The sequence below is a fragment of the Oncorhynchus clarkii genome, chromosome 20, assembly GCF_045791955.1.
Source record: "Oncorhynchus clarkii lewisi isolate Uvic-CL-2024 chromosome 20, UVic_Ocla_1.0, whole genome shotgun sequence".
NCBI classification, from domain to species: domain Eukaryota; kingdom Metazoa; phylum Chordata; class Actinopteri; order Salmoniformes; family Salmonidae; genus Oncorhynchus; species Oncorhynchus clarkii.
In genome coordinates, this window is record NC_092166.1 from 20,119,904 (window position 1) to 20,143,772 (window position 23,869).

General features: G+C 43.6%; 1 protein-coding gene across 1 annotated transcript in view; it reads right to left on the reverse strand.

Annotated features, from left to right (window-relative positions):
* Nucleotides 1-3,157: 3,157 nt before the first annotated feature.
* Nucleotides 3,158-23,869, reverse strand: part of LOC139376061 (laminin subunit gamma-1-like) — a 71,174-nt gene continuing 50,462 nt past the window's right edge. Inside the window, exons 4-28 of the mRNA XM_071118206.1 lie at nucleotides 22,392-22,561; nucleotides 21,574-21,762; nucleotides 19,305-19,422; nucleotides 18,562-18,660; nucleotides 15,774-15,910; nucleotides 15,465-15,584; nucleotides 15,068-15,257; nucleotides 14,749-14,861; nucleotides 13,821-14,042; nucleotides 13,119-13,307; nucleotides 12,339-12,584; nucleotides 11,906-12,059; nucleotides 11,557-11,699; nucleotides 11,101-11,279; nucleotides 10,715-10,871; nucleotides 8,755-8,960; nucleotides 8,343-8,422; nucleotides 7,954-8,091; nucleotides 7,633-7,777; nucleotides 7,141-7,290; nucleotides 6,401-6,515; nucleotides 5,980-6,179; nucleotides 5,475-5,633; nucleotides 4,886-4,985; nucleotides 3,158-4,654 (exon numbers count right to left, since the gene is read on the reverse strand). Of these exons, the coding sequence (XP_070974307.1) occupies nucleotides 4,398-4,654; nucleotides 4,886-4,985; nucleotides 5,475-5,633; nucleotides 5,980-6,179; nucleotides 6,401-6,515; nucleotides 7,141-7,290; nucleotides 7,633-7,777; nucleotides 7,954-8,091; nucleotides 8,343-8,422; nucleotides 8,755-8,960; nucleotides 10,715-10,871; nucleotides 11,101-11,279; nucleotides 11,557-11,699; nucleotides 11,906-12,059; nucleotides 12,339-12,584; nucleotides 13,119-13,307; nucleotides 13,821-14,042; nucleotides 14,749-14,861; nucleotides 15,068-15,257; nucleotides 15,465-15,584; nucleotides 15,774-15,910; nucleotides 18,562-18,660; nucleotides 19,305-19,422; nucleotides 21,574-21,762; nucleotides 22,392-22,561 (3,976 nt within the window). The 3' untranslated portion in view covers nucleotides 3,158-4,397. The remainder of the gene's footprint in view (nucleotides 4,655-4,885; nucleotides 4,986-5,474; nucleotides 5,634-5,979; nucleotides 6,180-6,400; nucleotides 6,516-7,140; nucleotides 7,291-7,632; nucleotides 7,778-7,953; nucleotides 8,092-8,342; nucleotides 8,423-8,754; nucleotides 8,961-10,714; nucleotides 10,872-11,100; nucleotides 11,280-11,556; nucleotides 11,700-11,905; nucleotides 12,060-12,338; nucleotides 12,585-13,118; nucleotides 13,308-13,820; nucleotides 14,043-14,748; nucleotides 14,862-15,067; nucleotides 15,258-15,464; nucleotides 15,585-15,773; nucleotides 15,911-18,561; nucleotides 18,661-19,304; nucleotides 19,423-21,573; nucleotides 21,763-22,391; nucleotides 22,562-23,869) is intronic.

Sequence of the window (23,869 nt, forward strand, 5' to 3'; positions counted from 1 at the left end):
ATGCAACGTACAGAAAGAACCCTGAGGCAGCATGACATTTAACATAATCACACGTCAACGAAAGCAATTCCTGTAATATTTGTTTTATTATTTCAAATGTTACGATTGGATTTACAGGCAAGTGGGTCACAAACAGGGTTTTCTCAGGTCCTCACAAATTAAACGTTGCAGTGAATTGGTGCCTTTGTATTATATTGTACAACAGAACATGACCTCCATAGCCAAATGACCACAACAAGATTGTGCAACACATACATATCATCATCATCTACTGCAACAAAATAATACAAATACTTGAGACATTATAAATTAGAAATACTGTTTTATACATCAAACAGTATGTGCTGCACATTCTTCCACAGCAGTGTGGTAGCCTGGAGGGTTAAGAGACGGCAGAAGATGGTTCAATGCAGTGTACATCGTTTTAGCCGCTGCCACATCTATAAAATTGTGGGTAAAAGGTTAGCTAACAACTATCCAACAAATAACATGATAGCAGGCAGGCTAAGGAAAGGAGTGAGTATTGGTGTATTGAGGATGAGAGATGTTGAATGGGAAGGATGAGTGGTTTCCAGGTTATAACCTATTCATTTACTGTATCGCGGCTGGCTGGCTGATGTTCTGGACCCATCAACAAAATCCCTGCTGTTCTACTGAAATGCGAGGACACCGAGTAGCGAACGTGTGAGGAGACAATTATGTGTGAAAAGAGTGTTTGTCTGAAACGTAATGTGTGCGATAAACGTGACGCCCTCGTTAGGAACTAAGTGATGTGAATATTGACCACATATGAAGACACAACACTAAATGGTGAACTACCAACTTGTGAACAAGCTTATTTTCTTGGAGTCGATTTAAATTCAGTAAAATGAAACGATAGGCTTAATGTAGACCGATGGCTTCTTTAGGGCCATCTCTCACACAGTCCTGAAGTTCAGTCAAGGATAAAGGTGTTTTAAAAGCATTGTTTTGATCTCGTTTTAAAAGCATTCATCAATTAATTGGTGACCACCCACTGATAATTAAACACAAATTAATAATGGCAGAGCTATGAGGCAACAACACCGAGCCATGTACACAAGCAAGCATATTATACCACAGAACTTATCATATATATTTATATATTATGTGGAGGTTTGTTGATTTTTTGCGATATAACCTATAGGAAGGAGGTGGCCGCTGGGTCTTGGATTTAACAATCAGCCAGCCCTGAATCATTTAAGCATATATTTACACAAATAATATTTCCTCACTCTATATCATAATAAAAAACATTCACACAAAAATATAACATTTGAAATAATTATTAGCACCAGTGTATCAGATAAAGTCTTGCTACGCAAAATGTACAAAGTTGCATAGTGTAGAATTTTGTCTTAAAAAATATTAATGTGTGATTTGCAATACACCTGTTTTAAGCAGCAGCTTAGGGAGGAAAAAACATCAGACAAAAAACAAGATTTGTAGTGTTAATTATATATATATATATTTTTACATACAATTATATTTAACCATATTGTTTCACTGGGCGGTACAGGACTGTCTCAAATGTCAAAAATATCAGAGTCATTTTAAAGACCCACTTGCTGGTTTCATTTAACAGCTTTTCAGTTGTGCATGCCCACATGAAAAAATACTAAGGTATACTATCGTTAAATACTATAGTATTCCCTGTAGTGTTTTTGGAGACTTTACTGTAGTATTCAGTGGAGTGAAAAAATACTGTAGTGAAAAAAGTGAATGTAGTGTAAAAATACAGTGAATACTGTAGTATTTACTGTAGTTTTGCAGACACGATTGTAGTATACTGTAGTATTTACTGTTCATAGTAAACACTGTAGTAAGAAAAAACTAGTATATATTATAGTATTTACTGTAGGGTTTTTTGCGGAAATAACTGTAGTATTTACTATAATGTTTTTGTTTTATTATCTTTGACATGTTATCCTTGAGGAAACCTACTTGGAAAAATACACAAAATAAAATTTACCATACCTGTAGGTAGATAGGACTGAGGTCTGAATAGACAGTTCAGAGCTTCTGCTCCTTTTTATAACCTGCAGGGAACACAATATATAATCTATACGATACCAAACGTAGGCTTGTAACTTATTGGTGCCACAAATTGGGATATGGGAATGGGCAGGGTAGACACAAATTAAATCTTGTAATATATATACACTACAGTAATTACTGCAGTGTTTTTGCAGATATTACTGTAGTATTTTTGTGGTCCATAGTATACTGTAATATTTACTATAGTATACTACACGATTCTATAATAAGTACTGCCAATGATCGTTATATACTACAGCAGCGTTTCCTAAACTCTGTCCTGGAGACTCCAAGGGGTGCATTTTTGTATTTTTGCCCTAGCACTACACAGCCGATTCAAATAATCCAAGCTTGATGAGTTGATTATTTGAATCAGTGGTGTTTGGGAAATGACAGAGGACAGAGTTTGGGAAATGCTGTAGTGCAATGTGTAGTATAGTATACTACAGTTTACTACACTACACTTTACTACAGAATTCTATACGAAGTACTGTAGTATTCTATAGTAAACTGTAGGATTATTTAATGTGGGTATGGAGCAGAATGTGCAGTAGAGTTGAATACTGTAAAAATGTGTAATAATAACAGGAATACTTTCTCCATGCAATATATGTAGCTTTGGAAGCGAATGAAGGCAAACAAAATGTATAAACTTGTGAGAATTCCTTCACTGCTTGTTTTTTAAACAAATGGTTGATAACACCAAGGATGGCACATATGTACTGGAAGTTGAACAATACCTATAGCTAAAAAATATCTCACAGACAAACCATTCCCAGCATGCCCTTCAGTCTAGAATGATGGGTAAGGATAACTTGTTAGATATCATATCAAATAAAACAAATGCTATATCATATGACATGCACCCATCTGAAAAGGCTGAGGACATTTCTCCTTGTTTTCTGTCGGGGTGGTTTAGGTTGTGATGAAACAAGACAGTGTAACGGTCCTACACGTAGAAGTGTAGGAAGTCTGGAGGTGGTGCAGTCATGTGGGTTTTCATTACTCGGGAGCGAGGTATGCCACACCTCTCCTAACCTGCTGCACCGAAGGAGAATGGATGCATGTTTGTCGACTGCCCTTAGTTCATTTCACGTTTCTGCATGTCAAAGCTGCTTCTTCTCTTTCTTTAAAACCATGAAACTTAGCTTCTCTTGTAAAAAAAAAGAGACAAACAAAGACAAAGCAAAGAAAAAAGAAAGAAAGAAAAAAAGTTTTGGTAAAAAGGTGGCATTCTGCCCGAGTGTTAGACGTGGGAAGGAGCGGTACAGACGGGATATGAGGAAGGAGCGGAACAGACGGGATATGAGGAAGGAGCGGTACAGATGGGATATGAGGAAGGAGCGGAACAGACGGGATATGAGGAAGGAGCGGAACAGACGGGATATGAGGAAGGAGCGGTACAGACGGGATATGAGGAAGGAGCGGTACAGACGGGATATGAGGAAGGAGCGGTACAGACGGGATATGAGGAAGGAGCGGAACAGACGGGATATGAGGAAGGAGCGGTACAGACGGGATATGAGGAAGGAGCGGTACAGACGGGATATGAGGAAGGAGCGGTACAGACGGGATATGAGGAAGGAGCGGTACAGACGGGATATGAGGAAGGAGCGGTACAGACGGGATATGAGGAAGGAGCGGTACAGACGGGATATGAGGAAGGAGCGGTACAGACGGGATATGAGGAAGGAGCGGTACAGACGGGATATGAGGAAGGAGCGGTACAGACGGGATATGAGGAAGGAGCGGTACAGACGGGATATGAGGAAGGAGCGGAACAGACGGGATATGAGGAAGGAGCGGTACAGACGGGAAATGAGGAAGGGGCGGTACAGACGGGAAATGAGGAAGGGGCGGTACAGACGGGATATGAGGAAGGGGCGGTACAGACGGGATATGAGGAAGGAGCGGTACAGACGGGATATGAGGAAGGGGCGGTACAGACGGGATATGAGGAAGGGGCGGTACAGACGGGATATGAGGAAGGAGCGGTACAGACGGGATATGAGGAAGGGGCGGTACAGACGGGATATGAGGAAGGAGCGGTACAGACGGGATATGAGGAAGGAGCGGTACAGACGGGATATGAGGAAGGGGCGGTACAGACGGGATATGAGGAAGGAGCGGAACAGACGGGATATGAGGAAGGAGCGGAACAGACGGGATATGAGGAAGGAGCGGTACATACGGGATATGAGGAAGGGGCGGTACAGACGGGATATGAGGAAGGAGCGGTACAGACGGGATATGAGGAAGGGGCGGTACAGACGGGATATGAGGAAGGAGCGGAACAGACGGGATATGAGGAAGGAGGGTACAGGTGGTGGAGAGAGAGGGGGTTAAGGTCGCTCTAGGGATGGGGTGTTGAAGCAGCCGTCAGGTAAAGTGTTCTTGATGTCGTTGAGGTTGGCGATGTCAGACCGGATCTCCCTGATCTGCCTGTCGTAGTCGGTGATCATCTCCTCCTGGCTCTTGGCCACATCATTCAGCTCCGCCAGCTTGCGGTCCAGGTCGCTGTTCGCCATTTTGTCCTTGGCCTGCTTCAGTGACCCCTCAATCAAGCCCAACTTGCTCAGGTCCACCTTGTCAATGTTGCCTGAACCGGGACAGAGGAGGTATAAGCTTTAGCTCATTGATATAAGACAGTCAGTAGTCATTTTGACTTGTGCAAGTAATGGAATATTGTGATGGAATATTGTTTGCTTACACACAATGCACAAGCCAGAAACAATGATTACATACAATGACAATACTTAATTATATCCCTGCTTGTATTCTCACCTCCACAAAAATAACCAGTTTGCTTAATCAAATACCATTCACTCACCCAGTGACTTGAGCAGGTCGTTGATGGTGTTGAGAACAGTCCTGACAGCACTCTTGGCTTTGCGGGCGTTGTCCTCCGCTTCCTTCGCATTGTCCGATGCCTGAAATATCAAAACAACATAGTTGACATGTCAGAGTCAGAATTTCAGACCACAACGAACAAAAACAGTTGTAAAACACTTGTGAGACTTCCTTAATCCTCAGCAGTGTTCATCCACTTCCTTTTCTTAATGTTTAGCCTCATTGTTTATTTTTTCTCTAAACAACTTTGACAAGAACTACAAACATTGAGCAACTCAAGCTCTGTGTAGACGGCTTCTATTCAAACATTCTCAGAGCTCTCTGGTTTCCAACCCAAAGAGATCTTCTAGGAATTCCTAAGTATTGGGTTCCTAAGGTTATGAGAATCTAATGACATCATTGGATTTAAACAACAGAGCCACAGACAGAGAACATTACATCCCAAATGGCACCCTATTTCCCTATATGATACACTACCTTTGACGAGAGCCCTATTGGCCGTGGTCAAATGTAGTGCACTACACAGGGAATAGGGGGCCATTTGGGATGCCGACCAGACAGACACGCACCATGCTAGCCATCATCATGTCCTGGTCGGCCTCAGCTTTCTTCTTGGCCAGCTCTGCCTCGGCTGCACTCAGCTGGTCCATCATGCCGTTCACCTCCCCATCCAGCATCATAGTGTCCTCAAAGGCCTTCTCTGCATCCGCCTTGGTCTTAGCAGAACCCTGTGGGGCGAACAGACAGAGGGGGATTAATGCATGTTGACAATTTGAAAGCAGGTATACAATTTCTTATAGGTTGAATAGTTTATTATTTGATACATCAGATGAGGGGCGGACAGAGGGGGGTTAGTGCATGTTGTCAGTTTGAAAGTGGGTTTATTATTCTATGTGAAACATCACATTTGATGACCACAAAAATAATAGATATTCAAAACATTTAATCTACTGAGAAACACCGTTTATATCAAGAGGCCACCACTGATTTTGGCCATGTCATTTCAAGACAGTAGCATAAATGGTCATGAATTACCTAGCTATAATATAACAATATACCAGTAATATTATGTACCTTCTGCACAGCGCTGGCTATCTTTTCTGCCTCCTCTGCCTTGCTCTTGGCCTCCTTGGCATCTGCAGCTGCGTTGCCTAGTGCCCCCTCAGCCTGCTTGGTCTTCTCATTGGCCGCGATGATGGTAGCGTTGATCTCTGGGATTCTCTTCATGGCGTCCTCAGCTGCCGTCTTGTTGTCATTCACCCGCTTGTCAAAGTCTGTGTTGGACGCACCAAAGACAATGAGAAGAAAGGTTGAGTAAACACACTATCGCAATACTATAACCATATTTTATATATTCTCTCTTTAACATCCATCTGAGGCTAAATGCATTGTGGTCTCGATATGGTTTTCACTCCAACCATTCTGAATAAATCCTGTACCATCAGGCAGAAAGGGGCATTTCCCTGGCCTCTTCACCAGCCCTGCTACTAAGTACCTCTCAGATTTCCCAGAATGTCTTGGGCCTCCTGGTAGGTGGTCCTCCCCTTCTTGGCGGCCTCCTCAGCCAGTGCCTTGGCAGCATCGACACGAGCCAGCAACTGATCGGCAGTCTGCAGGGACAGATAGAGACAGTCATTAGTTCCATTGTATAACAAGTGGCACCCTATTCCCCATAGGGCTCTGGGAAATGTAGTGCAGTTTATAGGAAATATGGTGCCACTTGGGACACAACCCATGGACAACAAAAACAGACAAAACAGCTCAATTAATAAGAATAATTCTGACTTCACGGCTTGCTCATTATCACTATACTTAGTGGCTGAACGAGTGAGGAGGCCAATCAATGCTGTGGTAATTCGTCACATATGCAAATGTGGTCATTTTTCAATTGCATGCCTTGTTTAATGAGGCATGTTAAAGCTAAATCTTAAAATGGACACACACACTAGCAATTTCAAAGGGGGTGAAACCATCACAAGCTCTACATGAGACATAGATCTATTTAGAGCAAAGCTTATAGACACCAGAAAGACTAAATAAAAGTAGAGTTGTGAAATTCTGGTGACTTTCCCAAAATTCCCAGGTTTTCCAGAACTCCTGGTTGGAAGATTCCTGGAATCAGGAGGGAATTAGCAGGAAATCTGGGAGTTCTCCAACCGGGATTTCTGGAAAACCTGGACATTTGGGAAAGTTATCGGAATTTTTGCAACCCCAAGTAAAGTTCTCTTGTCCTACCTGCTGCTCCGTCTTGCCCTTCTCCAGCAGCTTGCGGACCTCAGTCTCCTTCCCTCGCAGATCATCCCTCAAGTCGTTGTACTCTTTCTCGGTCTTGTCAATCAGCTTGTCCAGGTCAGACGCTTCCTTCTTGATCTTGCTCGCTTCGTCCTATAATCGGATGTCAAGATAAGTTATCCTTCCAGACTTTAAAACGACTTCCGTAATGTCCGACGGCCCTTTACATGTATGTCTTGTGATACACAAACCCTTTCAATGACTCTGAAGAGTAACCGGTCACTCACTCAGACTGGGAACATATTTCAAAGGTTTGTTAAATACATCAACTCATTGAAATTATTCCTGATGAGTGGCCGCATCCCAAATGGCTCCTTACTCCATTTCTACTGCACTACTTTTGACCAGTAGTGCACTATATAGAGAATAGGGTGCCATTTGGGATGGAGACACTGTCCACCTAAAAGAGGGTTACGGTCACTTCATGTAACTGACCTCCAGTGATTTGGTGTTGAAAGGTGGCAGGCTTGTCAGGTTAGCGTAGATCTTCAGGGCTTTGTCGCCTGCCTCCTCTGCCTCAGCATGCACCTTGTTGGCCTGTTTCTCCAGGTTCTTGGCCAGGTCCTTTGCCTCATTGTACCTGAGTGGATGAACATGATAGTTCAATTATAAAACTGTTGAGGGGATTTGAACCTGTACGAGCTTATAAGACATTCTCCGGACAGGATCAACGTTAGTATGATTTAATTGTAGTTTTTAGGAGATAGAGAGAGAGAGAGGAATCACAGAAAAGTGCTGTTGCAGACAGTGACATACTTCCTGTTGAGCTCATCAATGTCTTGGTTGGTCTTGCCCTCGCCATCTAGAGTCTTTGTCAGCAGGTTGAGAGCCTTGGTGGACGTGTCATTGGCATCTTTTGCGATCTTCTCAATTTGATCCGCGTCCATTTTATGTCTGCAGAGGAAACAGAGGGATTGGATTTGTTTTTCATAGACAAAGCAGAAAGCTGTCTTTTGGTTTCTTGCAGCGCAAGAATATAATAAAATAATTAGATCAAAAGTGGTGATAGGGTGTTTATTATTTGGCATGTGCACTTTCCCCCCTCCCACCCAGAAGAATTGCATATCAGGAAACCAGAGTGGATTGTATGGAGCAATACATTTCAGAGAACATAATTATTTCATCATTGTAGCTACAGTCCTTACTTGTCGGCCAGATTGCGAGCCTCCTCTGCCAGAAGGGTCATGTTGTTAGGATCTCCACTGATGGAGGGTGCTTTGAAGTCCTGGAAGAGAAAAGTAATAAAGTAGGGAATCAATGAACTTCCTGTTGTTTCTCTCATGCAGGACGAAGGCATTCATCAGTGTGCTATGGTTGGGAACAAACATGAACTAAGGGTTTACGCAACAAGAACAGTAACAATAAAAATATACTACATCCAAATTCGATAATGCTGTGAGATCATGCGATCAGTCCTCCAAGTGTCTTAAGTTGCGTCCCAAATGGCATCCTTTCCCCGAAATAATTCACTCCTTTTGACCAGGGCCATATGAGCAAGTGGTGTACTATATTGGGAATAGGGTAACATTTGGGATGCATCCTTAGTTACCAACCCACCAGTTTGCTGATGGCATCCTTGGCCTTATCCAGTTCCTCGCGGGCGAGGCCGATCAGGTTCTCGGCATCTCGGACCCGGTTGCGGGCCTTGTCGGCTTGGGTTCCAGTGTTGTCCACGGTGTTCCTGATGTTCTGCAAACGATTCCACTGAGTGGTCAGTGTGCTGTTCAGTTTCCCCAGGCGCTCCAGCAGGCCTTTGTCCACATCTGAAAAAACAAAAGCAGCATTCACAACTCCCATTCTGAGTGGAAATACTCCAATGTAAACTCAGCCAAAAAATAAACGTCCTCTCACTGTCAACTGCATTTACTTTCAGCAAACTTTACATGTGTAAACATTTGTACGAACATAAGATTCAACAACTGAGACATGAACTGAACAAGTTCCACAGACATGTGGCTAACAGAAATTGAATAATGTGTCCCTGAACAAAGTAACAGTCAGTATCTGGTGTGGCCACCAGCTGCATTAAGTACTGCAGTGCATCTCCTCCTCATGGACTGCAACTGATTTGCCAGTTCTTGTGTGAGATGTTACCCCAAACTTCCACCAAGGCACCTGCAAGTTCCCAGACATTTCTGGGGGGAATGGCCCTAGCCCTCACCCTCCGATCCCAGACGTGCTCAATGGGATTGAGTTCCTGGCTCTTCGCTGGCCATGGCAGAACACTGACATCCTGTCTTGCAGGAAATCACGCACAGAATGAGCAGTATGGCTGGTGACATTATCATGCTGGAGGGTCATGTCAGGATGAGCCTACAGGAAGGGTACCGCATGAGGGAGAAGGATGTCTTCCCTGTAACGCAGAGCGTTGAGATTGCCTGCAATGACAACAAGCTCAGTCCGATGATGCTGTGACACACAGCCCCCTCCAAATCGATCCCGCTCCAGAGTACAGGCCTCGCTGTAACGCTCATTACTTCGACGATAAACGCAAATCCGAACATCACCCCTGGGAGACAAAACCGCAACTAGTCAGTGAAGAGCACTTTTTGGTCCAGCGATGGTGGGTTTGTGTCCATAGGCGACGTTGTTGCCGGTGATGTAAGGCAGGTCCTCACCAGACAACAGGCCTACAAGCCCTCAGTCCAGCTTCTCTCAGCCTATTGTGGACAGTCTGAGCACTGATGCAGGGATTGTGCGTTCCTGGTGTAACTCAGGCAGTTGTTGTTGCCATCTGTACCTGTCCCGCAGGTGTGATGTTCGGACGTACCAATTCTGTGCAGGTGTTGTTACACGTGGTCTGCCACTGCGAGGACGATGAGCTGTCCATCCTGTCTCCCTGCAGCGCTGTCTTAGGCGTCTCACAGTATGGACATATGGCAATTTATTGCCGTGGCCACATCTGCAGTCCTCATGCCTCCTTGCAGCATGCCTAAGGCACATTCACTCAGATGAGCAGGGACCCTGGGCATCTTTCTTTTGGTGTTTTTCCAGAGTCAGTAGAAAGGCATCTTTTGTGTCCTAGGTTTTCATAACTGTGATTTTAATTACCGTCTGTAAGCTGTTAGTCTTAATGACCGTTCCACAGGTGCATGTTCATTAATTGTTTATGGTTCATTGAACAAACATAGAAAACAGTGTTTAAACCCTTTTTACGAATTATCTTTGACAGGGTCCTGAAAAAGGGACATTTCATTTTATATATGTACATGTGTGGCCCCGGACACCGGGGTTTAATCTCTGCCTAAATCTTTCAATAAAAACAAAAAACAAACTCAAATTCATGATTCATTTGATCTAATTCTAGTTGACAAGAACAGCATTGTTTCAACCTAGTGACACCGTCAAATTCCCCTCTCGGGACAATAACGTTTGTTTGATTGACCCATTATGTCCTAAAAAATTCATATGATCAATTTAATCTAATGGTTATTGAATAGAACAGCATCTCTTCAAGCAAGCGAGACATTACATGTCAACATCATAAAATCCCCGAAAGGGTCAAGGCCTGCTGCACCTTTGCTGGTCTGAGCCTCGTCCAGTAGGTCCATGATGGATTTTTCTGCCTCCTTCAGTCGGTCCTCAAACGCCTTGTCACTCACAGTCTCTGACATGGAGCCCAGGTTGTCAATCAAAGTCTGCAGGTCATGCAGCTTCTGTCTCTGCTGGTTCACCTACGTAAGAGTAAAACCACAAGGCTTAGAGTGGGTTCCCATGCAGCTGTACAGACATGTTAAGCACACTCAACTTTATTAAATATATATTTTAAAATATTTTATATTTCATATTTGAAGTTTATTGGACAGAGACAGTGGAGAGACCGGAAAGGACGGAGAAGAGATGGTGTGATAGAACTCAACTTTGACAAAATAATCCCCTGACGAAAACACCAAGATTCTTTACCTTGTCTCTGACGAGGGAGTAACAGGACGGACACTGCTGGCAGCCGGGAGTAGAGCGGTTGTAGAAGTAGTTCTCCTCACACATGTCACACCTGGCTCCCACAAAGCCTGGAAGGCACGCACAGCGGCCATCTTCTTTACACTGGGCTGTCGAGGAGCCCTCTGGGTCACAGTCGCACGCTAGAGCAGCAGAAAAATAAAGAGAGATGAGAAACTGGCCAAAATTAAAGAGGCTCTTGAAACATGAGTGTGATTTCAGAGCGGAGGTTGAAAATACATAACAATAAATACAGTTCGACAGTCTTCAGGTTATGACGATATTCTCTTCCCATTAGACCATGTCACAACCTACTCAAGTAATATAGTCACACACAACTGCATGGCTCATTAAGGCGCATTCTCAGAGTTATCATGTTAAAGAGAGATTAGAGTGAGATTTAAGAAAGAGAAAGCGTACGTTTGCAGCCTGACAATCCGAATCCGAAGAAGTTGATCTCACAGCGTTCACAGCGCTGACCGGTGACGCCGGGCTGGCATTCACACTGACCGGAACCGATGTCACACTGACCGTTGGTGGACCCAATAGAATTGCAGTTGCATCTGTCATGATATCAAAGAAGGTAAAGTCACATTACAACTTAGAAACATACCAGCGATCCAAATCCGACAGAGAACGTATTACAGCCCTCTATTTCCAATATAGATATCAACAGTTGAGGTACAGTGATCAAAATCAGACAGGGAAAAGCTTCATAGACCTCTATTCCTACTAAGAAACACTTGGCAAAGTGGGTACTGTTACTGACTGTTCACAGCCTGTTCCGCTCCGCAGGTTGAAGAAGCCAGGCTGACAGGCGCTGCAGTCCCTGTTGGTGACGTGGGGGAAACACTGGCACTGGCCTGTGACCTGTAGACAGCTGGTCTGTCTGTCCACTGTGCCATATGGAGAGCAGGAGCAGGCTGGGGACAGGGGAGACAAGATAAATCCATGGCTAACACAGCAAGCATCAGTCACCTCTGTATAGTACATCTTATCTGAACTGTACACACGGTACAATGGAACAGAACACTGTCTATTTGGGGACAGGAGGGGGAAGAGACCCCCATTAACACAGGAGGGGGAAGAGACCCCCATTACTACCAATAAACACATCAGCCATATCTATCTGTACAGTATGTGGAACGCGAGTATACACACACACTGACCCAAAAGTCATGCTGGTCATTTTCTCGTCTTACCTTTGCACTTGTCGTTGGGGTTGGTGGCCAGCGGGTTTCCATAGAAGCCCTCTTTGCAGCGGTCACAGAAGAAGCCGTCTGTGTTGTAGATACACTTGAGGCACTCCCCGGTCTCTCTGTCACAGTTGCCCACAGCGTTGGGGTCGATGTTGTCGCTACACTTACAGGCCCGACAGACCCTCACCTGTCCGTTCCCCCCCAGGGGGTCTCCGAAGAAACCGTCGTCACACAGCTCGCAGCGCTTGCCTGCAGAAAGACGCAATTCATAGTTTGGATTATGTGAATATGAACATACCAACAACTTCTAAACTAAATTAAGAAATAAGTACATACAATACACAATTTGGAAATATTATTTATGTTTTTAACTGTGTATTTTAATATTTTGTGAATTAATAGTAAATAATTAAAGTTGATTGATTTTACCTTTATTTAACTAGGCAAGTCAGTTAAGAACAAATTATTATTTTCAATGACAGCCTAGGAACAGTGGGTTAACTGCCTGTTCAGGGGCAGAACGACAGATTCGTACCGTGTCAGCTCGGGGATTTGAACTTGCAACCTTTCGGTTACTAGTCCAACACTAACCACTAGGCTACCCTGCCGCCCCAAAATATTTTTAAAGACTTTCAAAACAATCTACAGAGTACTCCAACCAGTTCTAATTACTTGTGGTTCTATGCATCGACAAAGTCGGTTGTCTAAAGTCTATTGTCTGTCTCAATACCAGATTATTTATATATTTAATAAAAAAGTGTACAGCAAATCATTTATTATTACCTGTGGTTCCAGTAGGACAGTTGGTGCAGACAACCTCCTTTGTCTTGGGCACAACAGCACAAGTGGATCCTCCGGGGCAGGGGCAGGGCTTGCAGTCGCTGGAACTCCCCACAGTGGAGTCTCCATAGTAACCGTCTTTACATCTCTCACAACTGAGCCCAGCTGTGTTGTGTAGGCAGTCACACATCCCTTCAAACAGACATGTCAAAAACACACACGTCATGCCTCTAGCCGCCACCAGAGGGGAGTCTAAGATGAGTTTAAAGGGCCCCACTATTTTTCCATCCAGACACCTCTTTAGAGTAGATGAGGAGAGAGTAGCCTGCCTATCAGTCATGTTTGACACCATTGGGCACACAGATAAATATCTTTATAGCAGTGGGTTATTACTGGATGACAGTGTGATCTGTTACTCTCTGTTCTGTTCCACTGTACTATAAAGGGGACATTTAATGTTGAACCCCCCGCAGTTCCAAACACAGACACAATTCGCCAAGCAGATACAAATACAGTCACAGGTGCCCAAGTCTACTGCATGACTCCTGTCTGGGACATTTACCCAACCAGTCATGTGGTGATTGAGGACTTGTCTCTATCCTCTAGTCCTCTGGGCTTTATCATTTCCTTATGGGCCTGGCTCTAAAGTAGTGCACTACATAGGGACCATTTGGGACTCACCCCTTTCATTGCCATCTCACTGACCTGTGTCGGGGTTGCACGTGTCACTGTGTCCGTTACAGTTGCAGGAGTCACAGGAACTGAAGGGCCCCAGGTCTGGTCTGCTCCTCCTGTATCTCAGGGCGCAGCTCTCACAGTGCTGTCCCACGTAGCCTTGAGGGCAGGTACACTTCTCTACCCAGCGAGCCGGGCTCCCGGGACCTCTCCTCGCCGTGATCAGCTTCACATCGTCAAGGTAACCAGCACCTGGGGAGCGATGAGCGCTGATTAGATCATATGCGTATCTTGTCTTAAGAAAGACCACTAGGCTGAAACAGTGACCAAAGTGCCTTGCCTACCGCCGTGAACATGGAATCAAAGATACAGACCACCAACATTCTTGTCTGCCAGCTTTTAATTTTTAATGAATTGATTAGGCCTCTCTGGTCATGTCTAAAGTAATGGGGTAACTGAATATTAATATATGGCTTTGTTCTTAGATTTATGTGGATATTTGTTCTGAGAGGATCTGATGACTTCAATAACAGGGTAAATCACCACCACATTGTGTCATTAGGGGAAATAAGAAGTATTCAGCCACAACCTGCACACTAATATAATGACTAGACTGGAGTTCCAACATCCTCTCCGTGATGCCCTCAGAACTGATAAAAGAATATGAAATTCAAGCTTATCAGTTCGCTAGACCGAACTAACTTGCCGCTTGTCATGGTCCAATCTGACAGATACTACTGTAGCCCATATTCATAAAGCGTCTCTAAGTAGCAGTGCTGACCTAGGATCCGTTTTTTTGTGTGTTTTAGATCATAATATATAAGATTATATGGACAGGGGAAACATGATCATAGATCAGTAGTCCTGCTCGAAGATCCTTTATGAATACAGGCCCTGAAGCAGGATATATGCATGGGTTACATAGTGAAATGGGGTGAGTGGAAGAGTGAGTGCACACTTCTCTCGCTGTAGGTGCCACGGATCTTGATGGACGTCAGATTGTGCAGAAGCTTCTGGAACTCTGAGTGAGTGAGGGTGGGCCTCCAGGGATAGTCTGTGCTGTCGTGGAGCCTGACAGAAAAGAAAAACAGTTAGTGGGGCATTCACAACATCAGATAACGTACGACAACTTTATGCGTTTGCTTTTTATGTGACAATTTCTAAATTATGTTATTACAACAGAATATGCAGTAAAAAGCCAACTTCAAATGATGAACTTTTGTTATGCTGGTATTCTATACACATCTCTGGGTTACGTCTGTATGATTTCTACACACCTGAACACAAACGTCTGCATGTTCTCTCCGGGATAGGCATTTCCCTGAGCAATGAGAGGCACAGCCACTCTGAGACCAGCCCCCTCCAGAACCACATCCTCGGCTGAGAGACGTGTGTCTCTCCTGTCCACCCGGAAGTTCAGGGTGAGGTTCTGGCCGTAGCTCAGCAGCTGATTGCCCAGGAACCGCTCTACAGTAAAGACATAACAAAAAATACTTGTTAGGATCACTTCAACAATGTCGCCACATTTGAGATAAGACACCATCTCCCATAGGTATTTGGGGCAATCACATGGTTTCCCCATAGGCTCACTTAAATGAAGTCCTCAAAAAAAAAAAAAAAAAACATTTAAATGCATTTTTCACAATAAAAGTTGTTGAGTTAGTGTCAGAGTACCTGGAGCCACAAAGTACATTGGGAAGTAGTCATCGGAGATGAGGGAGATCTCCCCACCAGTGGACCACTGGACTGAAACACTGGAGCTGTCACGCTGCTGGCCTGTCCACTGCTCATCATCTAGGAACAGGTTTCAAATGTGTTACATTCAATTCTATCAAATAACTTTACATCACAAATATCTGTTCCAAAACTTAAGTGATATTTGCATACTTCTGGAATATTTCTAGAAACTTCCTCCAGATGAATAAATTATAAGCCTTGTCCGAGCCAGAACGGCCCATAATGAAAAGGTGTGTATGGGCTCACCTCGGTTGAAGGTGGAGGAGACTGTGTCAATGCTGTAGCCTTCAGCGCTCTCACAGACAGAGGAATGCTGGAAGCAGAAGCACGGAGTGCAACCCTGAGGGTTCTGCGGGTCCATGTTGAAGTAGCCCAGCTTACACCTAAAATAAATCACAGCCTTTTAATTGCAACGTCCATAAAAAATGATATGCGCAATGGGTAAGTCTAAATCTGCAAATAGATAGTCAACATATAGTCAATTGATTTCATAAAAAGTTGCCAGTACAAAACTGAGGTAAAATTAGGCTTTAGGATTGGATACAGTGCCTTCAGAAAGTATTCACACCCCATGACCTTTTCTACATTTTGTTGTGTTACTGCCTGAATTAAAATGTATTAAATTGAGATTCTGTGTCACTGGCCTACACACAATACACCATAATGTCAAAGTAGATGTTTTATTTTTTACAAATGAAAAGCTGAAATGTCTTGCGTCAATAAGTATTCATCCCTTTAAGTTCAGGAGTAAAAATGTGCTTAACAAGTCACATAATAAGTTGCATGGACTCACTGTGTGCAATAATTGTTAACATGATTTCTGAACGACTACCTCATCTCTGTACCCCGCATACAGATAATTGTAAGGTCCCTCAGTCGAGCAGTGCATTTCAACACAGATTCAACCCCAAAGACCAGGGAGGTTTTGCAATACCTCACAAAGAGCACCTATTGGTAGACGGCTAAAAATGTAAAAAGCAGACATTGAATATCTCTGAGCATGGTGCAGTTATTAATTACACTTTGGATGGTGTATTAATACACCCAGTTACTACAAAGATAGACGTCCTTCCTAACTCAGTTGCTGGAGAGAAAGGAAACAACTCAGGGATTTCACCATGAGGCCAATGGTAACTTTAAAACAGAGTTTAATGGCTGTGATAGGAAAAAAAATGAGGATGGCGCAACAATATTGTAGTTACACGACAATACTAACCTAATTGAGTGAAAAGGAAGCATGTACAGAATAAAATATTCCCAAACATGAATCCTGTTTGCAACAAGGCACCAAAGTAATACTGCAAAGAAATGTGGCAAAGCAATTAACTTTTTGTCCTGAAACAAAGTTATAAAAATGACTGAGTACCACTCTCCATATTTTCAAGCATAGTGGTGGCTGCATCATGTCACGGGTATGCTTGTAATCGTTAAGGACTAGAGAGTTTTCAGGATAAAAAAATAAACTGAATGGAGCTAAGAACAGGCAGAATCCCAGAGGAAAACCTGGTTCATTCTGCTTTCCACCAGACACTGGGAGATAAATTCACCTTTCAGCCGGACAATAACCTAAAACACAAGGCCAAATCCACACTGGAGTTGCTTACCAAAACACAATGTTCCCGAGTGGCCGAGTTACAGTTTTGACTTAAATGTACTTGAAAATCTATGGCAAGACTTAAAAATGTATGTCTAGCAACAATCAACACCCAACTTGACAGAGCTTAAAGAATAAAAAATAAAAAAACATTTGCAAATATTGTACAATCCAGGTGTGAAATGCTCACCGAGACTTACCCAGAAAGACTCACAGATGTAATCGCTACCAAAGGTGATTATAACATGTATTGACTCAGGCGTGTGAATACTTATGTAGCCAAGGGGTATGAATACTTTGAAGGCACTGTATGTGAAACTATTGACATTCAGTTTGAGATGTAGCTTATATTCTATAATGAGTCCTACATTGCCTTTTGAGTCCTCATATCATATGGGTATACATTTCAACAGAGATTAAAATACATTGACAGTTTAATCGAATGACAGCCAGGGAGAATTACAATTTATTAGACTGTGAAACTGCTGTCGTCTAAAAGGCAGACAGACAAACACCGGTCTGTAATTTCAGTCTCTTGTTGTGAGTGACCATGCAGCATCTGCCAAATGGCATCCTATTCCTTATATGGTGCACTACTTTTGACCAGGCCACATTATAGGGAATAGGGTGCTATTTGGGACAAATATACACTGGGGTGGGGGGGGGGGTCATTCATTCCATCTGTGGCCCAGCTGGGTGGCTGGGAGGAATGTGTCACCCACCAGCATCTGTGGAGCTGGGGCTGTGGAGGGGAAAGGTGCTGTTTTTGGGGGTGGGAGATCTGGGGTAGAGGGGTGAGAGGGGGTTAGGTGGTGGCCATTGCACAAAGGCAGAGAGAAGAGTGTTCCAGGCAGCAAACAAGCCAGCGGTGACTGGCTGGGTGACTGGGCTTGGGAGAAGCCATAGAAGGCCTGGCTGCCAGTCTGTCTCAGTGGGGAGGGGTGAGCTATCTATGGGCTATTTTCTCCTTCGCTGCTAGGGGAACCATGTGGCCGGTCTAATTCCATTTTTGCACACATACAGAGCATTCTTTCACTGAGAGAGGGGTACTCTCCTGTGTTTCTGTGTGTCAGGGGTTGCTTTTAAACATTTGTAGTTCAACATAAGGATGTGATAACAGAAGAGGAGCTGAAATGCTGCAAAGCAAAGTACCTTTAAAACAGTTTACCTCCCCAATGAACAATTCCCATAAACTGTGTTGCACGAGCCGAATGGAGCCAACTCGTATCTCACTGCCTAAGTGACAGTCTTTCGTAACCCTGTGTCACTCTAAACCCATAACTATTCCCAGACAAAAAGACATCCCTAACTGAAAACACACCTTGTTAGAGTATCTTTTTGGTATAAGGAAATCATGTTTGTGTGTGTGCTGTCTTTGTTGTGTGTGTGTCTGTGTAATGAATCCCTGTGGCGGAGGGAGCGAGTAGGTCTGACACTGACCTGTCACAGCTGAAGCCCTCCACGTTGTCCTTGCACTGGCAACGGCCTGTCTGGACATCACACTCCTGTGTGCTTCCGGAAGGGTTACAGGAGCAAGGTCTGGATAGCAGAGGGACGATGGAGGGGAGAGGGGAAGAACAGCATGGGTCAGACAGCCACCATCTAAAGCAGACCTGCTGCGAGCATGTTTATTCCCTTAAATAAAGTAAAAGGACAATTGCTGGCCTGGCGCAGAACTCTAAACTGCATCCAAAATGGATTCCTATTCCCTCTATAGTGCACTACGTATGAACAGGGCCCTGGTCAAAGGTAGTGTGCTATATTGGGAGTAGGGTCCCGAGTGGCGCAGCGGTCGAAGGCACTGCATCTCAGTGCAAGAGGCGTCACTACAGTCCCGGGTTCGAATCCAGGTTGTTACACATCCGGCTGTGATAGGGCGGCACACAATTGGCCCAGCGTCATCCAGGTTTGGTTGGGGTAGGCCGTCATTGTAAATAAGAATTTGTTCTTAACTGACTTGCCAAGTTCAATAAATGTTACATAATTTTTTTACATTTGGGATACACCCTAAAATTGACGGGCTCCATCTCACTCCCAAATAAACACATGATGCGCAAACGATAAATACATTAGAAGGAACCATAATAAAACGTTAAGATTGTTTGATCTGGAGCAGTAAAAAGATAAATATGACATGCTGAGTGGCTGGTAACAGTGATTGGCTTGTTAGTGCTGGTTTTTACCTGCAGCCTGCTTCGGTCAACGTGTGAAAGCCAGGTTGGCAGCGGTCACACTTGTCCCCCATCACACCGGGTTTACAGCTGCAGCGTCCTGTGTTGTCACACTGAGTAGCCAGAGAGCCTGGCAGTAGAGGAAATAGAAGCACAGATCAACCTCAGTTCATCATTTCAGCACATTGCCACACACAGAGATCGACCGATTAGGATTTTTCAACGCCGATACCGATTATTGGAAGACCAAAAAAAAGCCGGTACCGATTAAATTGGCCGATTTTTATATAGATTTGTAATAATGACAATTACAACAATACTGAATGAACAATGAACCCTCTTATTTAAACTTAATGTGCTCGCCAGAGGTAGCCTGACTGCCATTAGGTTCCGAGATGAGATAATCAGAACCCTTGTGAGACCATATGCTGGTGCGGTTGGCCCTGGGTTCCTCCTAATGCAAGACAATGCTAGACCTCATGTGGCTGGAGTGTGTCAGCAGTTCCTGCAAGAGGAAGGCATTGATGCTATGGACTGGCCCACCCATTCCCCAGACCTGAATCCAATTGAGCACATCTGGGACATCATGTCTCGCTCCATCCACCAATGCCACGTTGCACCACACTGTCCAGGAGTTGGCGGATGCTTTAGTCCAGGTCTGGGAGGAGATCCCTCAGGAGACCATCCGCCACCTCATTAGGAGCATTCCCAGACGTTGTCGGGAGGTCATACAGGCACGTGGAGGCCACACACACTACTGAGCCTCATTTTGACTTGTTTTAAGGACATTACATCAAAGTTTGATCAGCCTGTAGTGTGGTTTTCCACTTTAATTTTGAGTGTGACTCCAAATCCAGACCTCCATGGGTTGATAAATTTGATTACCATTGATAATTTTTGTGTGATTTTGTTGTCAGCACATTCAACTATGTAAAGAAAAAAGTATTTAATAAGAATATTTCATTCATTCAGATCTAGGATGTGTTATTTTAGTGTTCCCTTTATTTTTTTGAGCAGTGTATAATAACACAGAAATACGAGCCTTAGGTCATTATTATGGTCAAATCCTGAAACTATCATTTCGAAAACAAAATGTTTATTAATTCAATGAAATACAGAACCCTTACGTATTTTGTCGAACGAGCGGCAACCCTAAGTCTAAATATTGCTGTTACATTGCACAACCTTCAATGTTATGTGATAATTATCTAAAACTGTCAAATTAATTTCTTTCTTAGGAAGGAAAACACAGTTTGCAATGAGCCAGGCGGCCCAAACTGTTGCATATACCCTGACTCTGCTTGCACTGAACGCAAGAGAAGTGACAATTTCCCTAGTTAATATTACCAGCTAACATGCATTTATTTTAACTAAATATGCAGGTTTAAAATAATATACTTCTGTGTACTGATTTTAAGAAAGGCATTGATGTTTATGGTTAGGTACATTTGTGAAATTAATGTGCCTTTTTGCAAATGCGCTTTTGTTAAATCACCAGTTTGGCAAAGTTGAAGTAGGCTGTGATTCAATGATAAATTAACAGGCACCGCATCGATTATATGCAACGCAGGACAAGCTAGTTAACCTAGTAATATCATAAACCATGTGTAGTTAACTAGTGATTATGTGAAGACATGCGGACAGTCTTGTTCTAATAACCCGTATTGGCAGCTAAAGCAGTATCGATGTCACATGCGTTCTGCAATGGTTTTCATTAGGTTACACATTGCACAATAAGGGTAGCATATGAGGTTACAGAGCAGAGTATGTATGAAAACGCTGTTATTTTTCATCCTATAGCTTCTTTTTAAATAGTGAGTCAACATGTTCTCCAGGTCTTTTATTTCCATTACTGATCAAAAATTATCACCCTCTCTTTTGTCTCTCTGCAGCAGACATACAGTAAATGGAGCAATATGTTTGGAACATCAAATTACAATAAAATGTCAGTATCAAATCGCAACACATATTGTATCGGCACCCAAGTATCATATTGTGAGGTCCCTTGCAATTCCCAGCCCTAATTAAGACTTTGTCGCTGAATCCCATAAAACAGCACCAAGGGCAGCCCCTTCACAACAAAGCCTGGCTTCATACTGGACTTATCCTTTAACCCCAATAGAAACAGTACATCTGCATCCCAAATGGCACCCTATTCCCTATGTAGTGCACAACTTTTGACCAGGGCCTATCCCTGGTCAAAAGTAGTACACTATGTAGGGAATAGAGTGCCATTTTGGATGCACATAAGGATTTATTGGTATAGACTCCAGACACTTACCTACTGGGTTGCAGCTGCAGGGCAGGCAGCGGGTGCCAGATGTGTCTCTGTAGTAGTTGTCCAGGCAGCGCTCACAGTTGGGCCCGTCTGTGTAGTCGGCACAGTTGCGGCAGTGTCCTCCGTGGCCGGTGGCACGGTAGAGCTCAGGGTCGAAGTAGCACTCTGCACTCTTGCCATTACAGTTGCACGCTGGGACCACCAGAAAAAGTAGCCATTCGTTTTTGTGTGCGTGAGATCAATATATGTGTTTATTAGGGAGGAAGCAGTAGAATTTAAACTGACGGATTTCAGAGTGGGAAAAGCACATTTTACATACCAGGCTTTGGTAAACAAGCCATCAGTTTACCCCATAACGTTTTAGGGACAATGTATGATCGGTTCAATGTATATGTGAGAGGTGGTGGTAGAAACACATATGGAAATTCAATATCATACTGAATCTTCCCTGCATTAAAGGGTGGGGCATTTCATTTGGCACATATCAGGCGTACTTTCCCCTAAATGGCAGATTATGTGGCCTGAAGCAGATTGAGGAGGGTGTGGAAGTGGGTGTGAGAAGTGTGGTGTGGACTGTTCTGAACCTGATTAGTTATGCATTTGCAGTATGATATGAATGTCTGCCTGGCCTGCCTAGAAACAGGAAGGATCTCTTGCTATGGGATTTACACAGATACTCATCTCTTGGGTTGTGTCCCAAATAGTATCCTAGTCCCCATGTAGTGCACTACTTTTGACCAGGGCCCCTGACTAGGGTCCAGAGCTCTGGTCAAAAGTGGTGCACTATATAGGGAATAGGGTACGATTTGGATTTGACTTACGCAGACACTCGTTAGGGTTATTGGCTGTAGCTCTCCTCCAGGGACGGTCGTTGTAGAACGGCTTGCACACATTGCAGTCATCGCCCTCCGTGTTGTGCTTGCAGTTGCAAACCGGCTTGCCGAAACCGTTATTTTTCGCACACTCACTCGCATGGCCATTGCACTTGCACCTGGAACAGCAGAGAACAGTCTGTCATCGTGAGAGTTACAATGCACAATTCAAACATCTGGGCCATATTCACAAAGCCTCTCTGAGGAGGATCAAGTTCCCGCTGTCTATGTCATCTTATTCATTATGATGTAAACGGCAAAACTGATCCTAGATCAGCACTTCTACTCTGAGAAGCTTTATGAATATGGTCTCTGACCAGTGGTCTTTTGCACTGGTCTTAGAGGACCTGACTGTAAATATCAAATGGGACTCAGTTATTTATTAACCTAACAGACTTAATTACTTGGTTAAACAGTCTAACACTCCAACCATATGGTATATAAACTGCATTGATTTTCATCGCAATCATATCAGTCACCTTTGTATGCAAGCTTTTTAAGTTGGTGACCTGTTATCACATGATAGTAGCATGATTATATTTACAGTCATCTACAAATAGGTGTTCATCTATCTACATTTGACCGATAGCAGAAACTTGGACGTCAACGTGGACTCCATCTAACACACCACTATTTGTAGCCTACATCTTGTTTGTTTGAAAGTCATAACTCAAAGTATGTGTTGTTAGGAATCACAAAAACACTTCAAAATAATTTGACTTAATGATCCATCAACAAATACATTCCTATTACACCTTTAGCCAAATCAATTTCAGCACTGGGAGAGTTTTATTTAGACTGATAACTCCATTGGGTTTGCCCAATGCAGAAGGGCTGAACATTCTCCACCTGAGACACCTCGAAAGAGCCCTTCCGAACAAGAGAAGACTTGCATGGCAGCAACCTTTGGGTATTGTTTCAAGTTTTCCTTGGCAGTGAAGTGTGGAAAAATTGACAACAGGAAGGAAGACACTATAGCATTAGAGGCCTATTAAACAGAAAAGGCTGTTTATCTTAAAAAAAAAAAAAAAAGCAAACCTCCCTCACTGTCTTTTCCATTTTGTAATACCTGTGCTATGAGTTAGATCCAGTTACCACTCAGAATATATAGGCTCGCTGGTAGATGTGCTGACATGGCTGACCAGTGAGTAGACCAGGTAGAGTAGGCCTACTACACCAGAGCTTGGACTGGCCTGGTCTTTGGACTCAACTCTGTCGTCATGTCGGGGCCCGCCCCATTCCAGCGTCCGTGGACTATAATCCAGCACAACCAGGCAGGAATGCCAACAATGTGGCTGTGTAATGGAAATCTGCTCTATATTTCAAAACAGATTAAAGTGAAAAGACACTGCAGCGGCAAGGGGTAAGTTTAACACGTGTCAGAATCCCCTCTTCTCTTCTGGCTTTTCAGTTCAAAACTAGGGAGG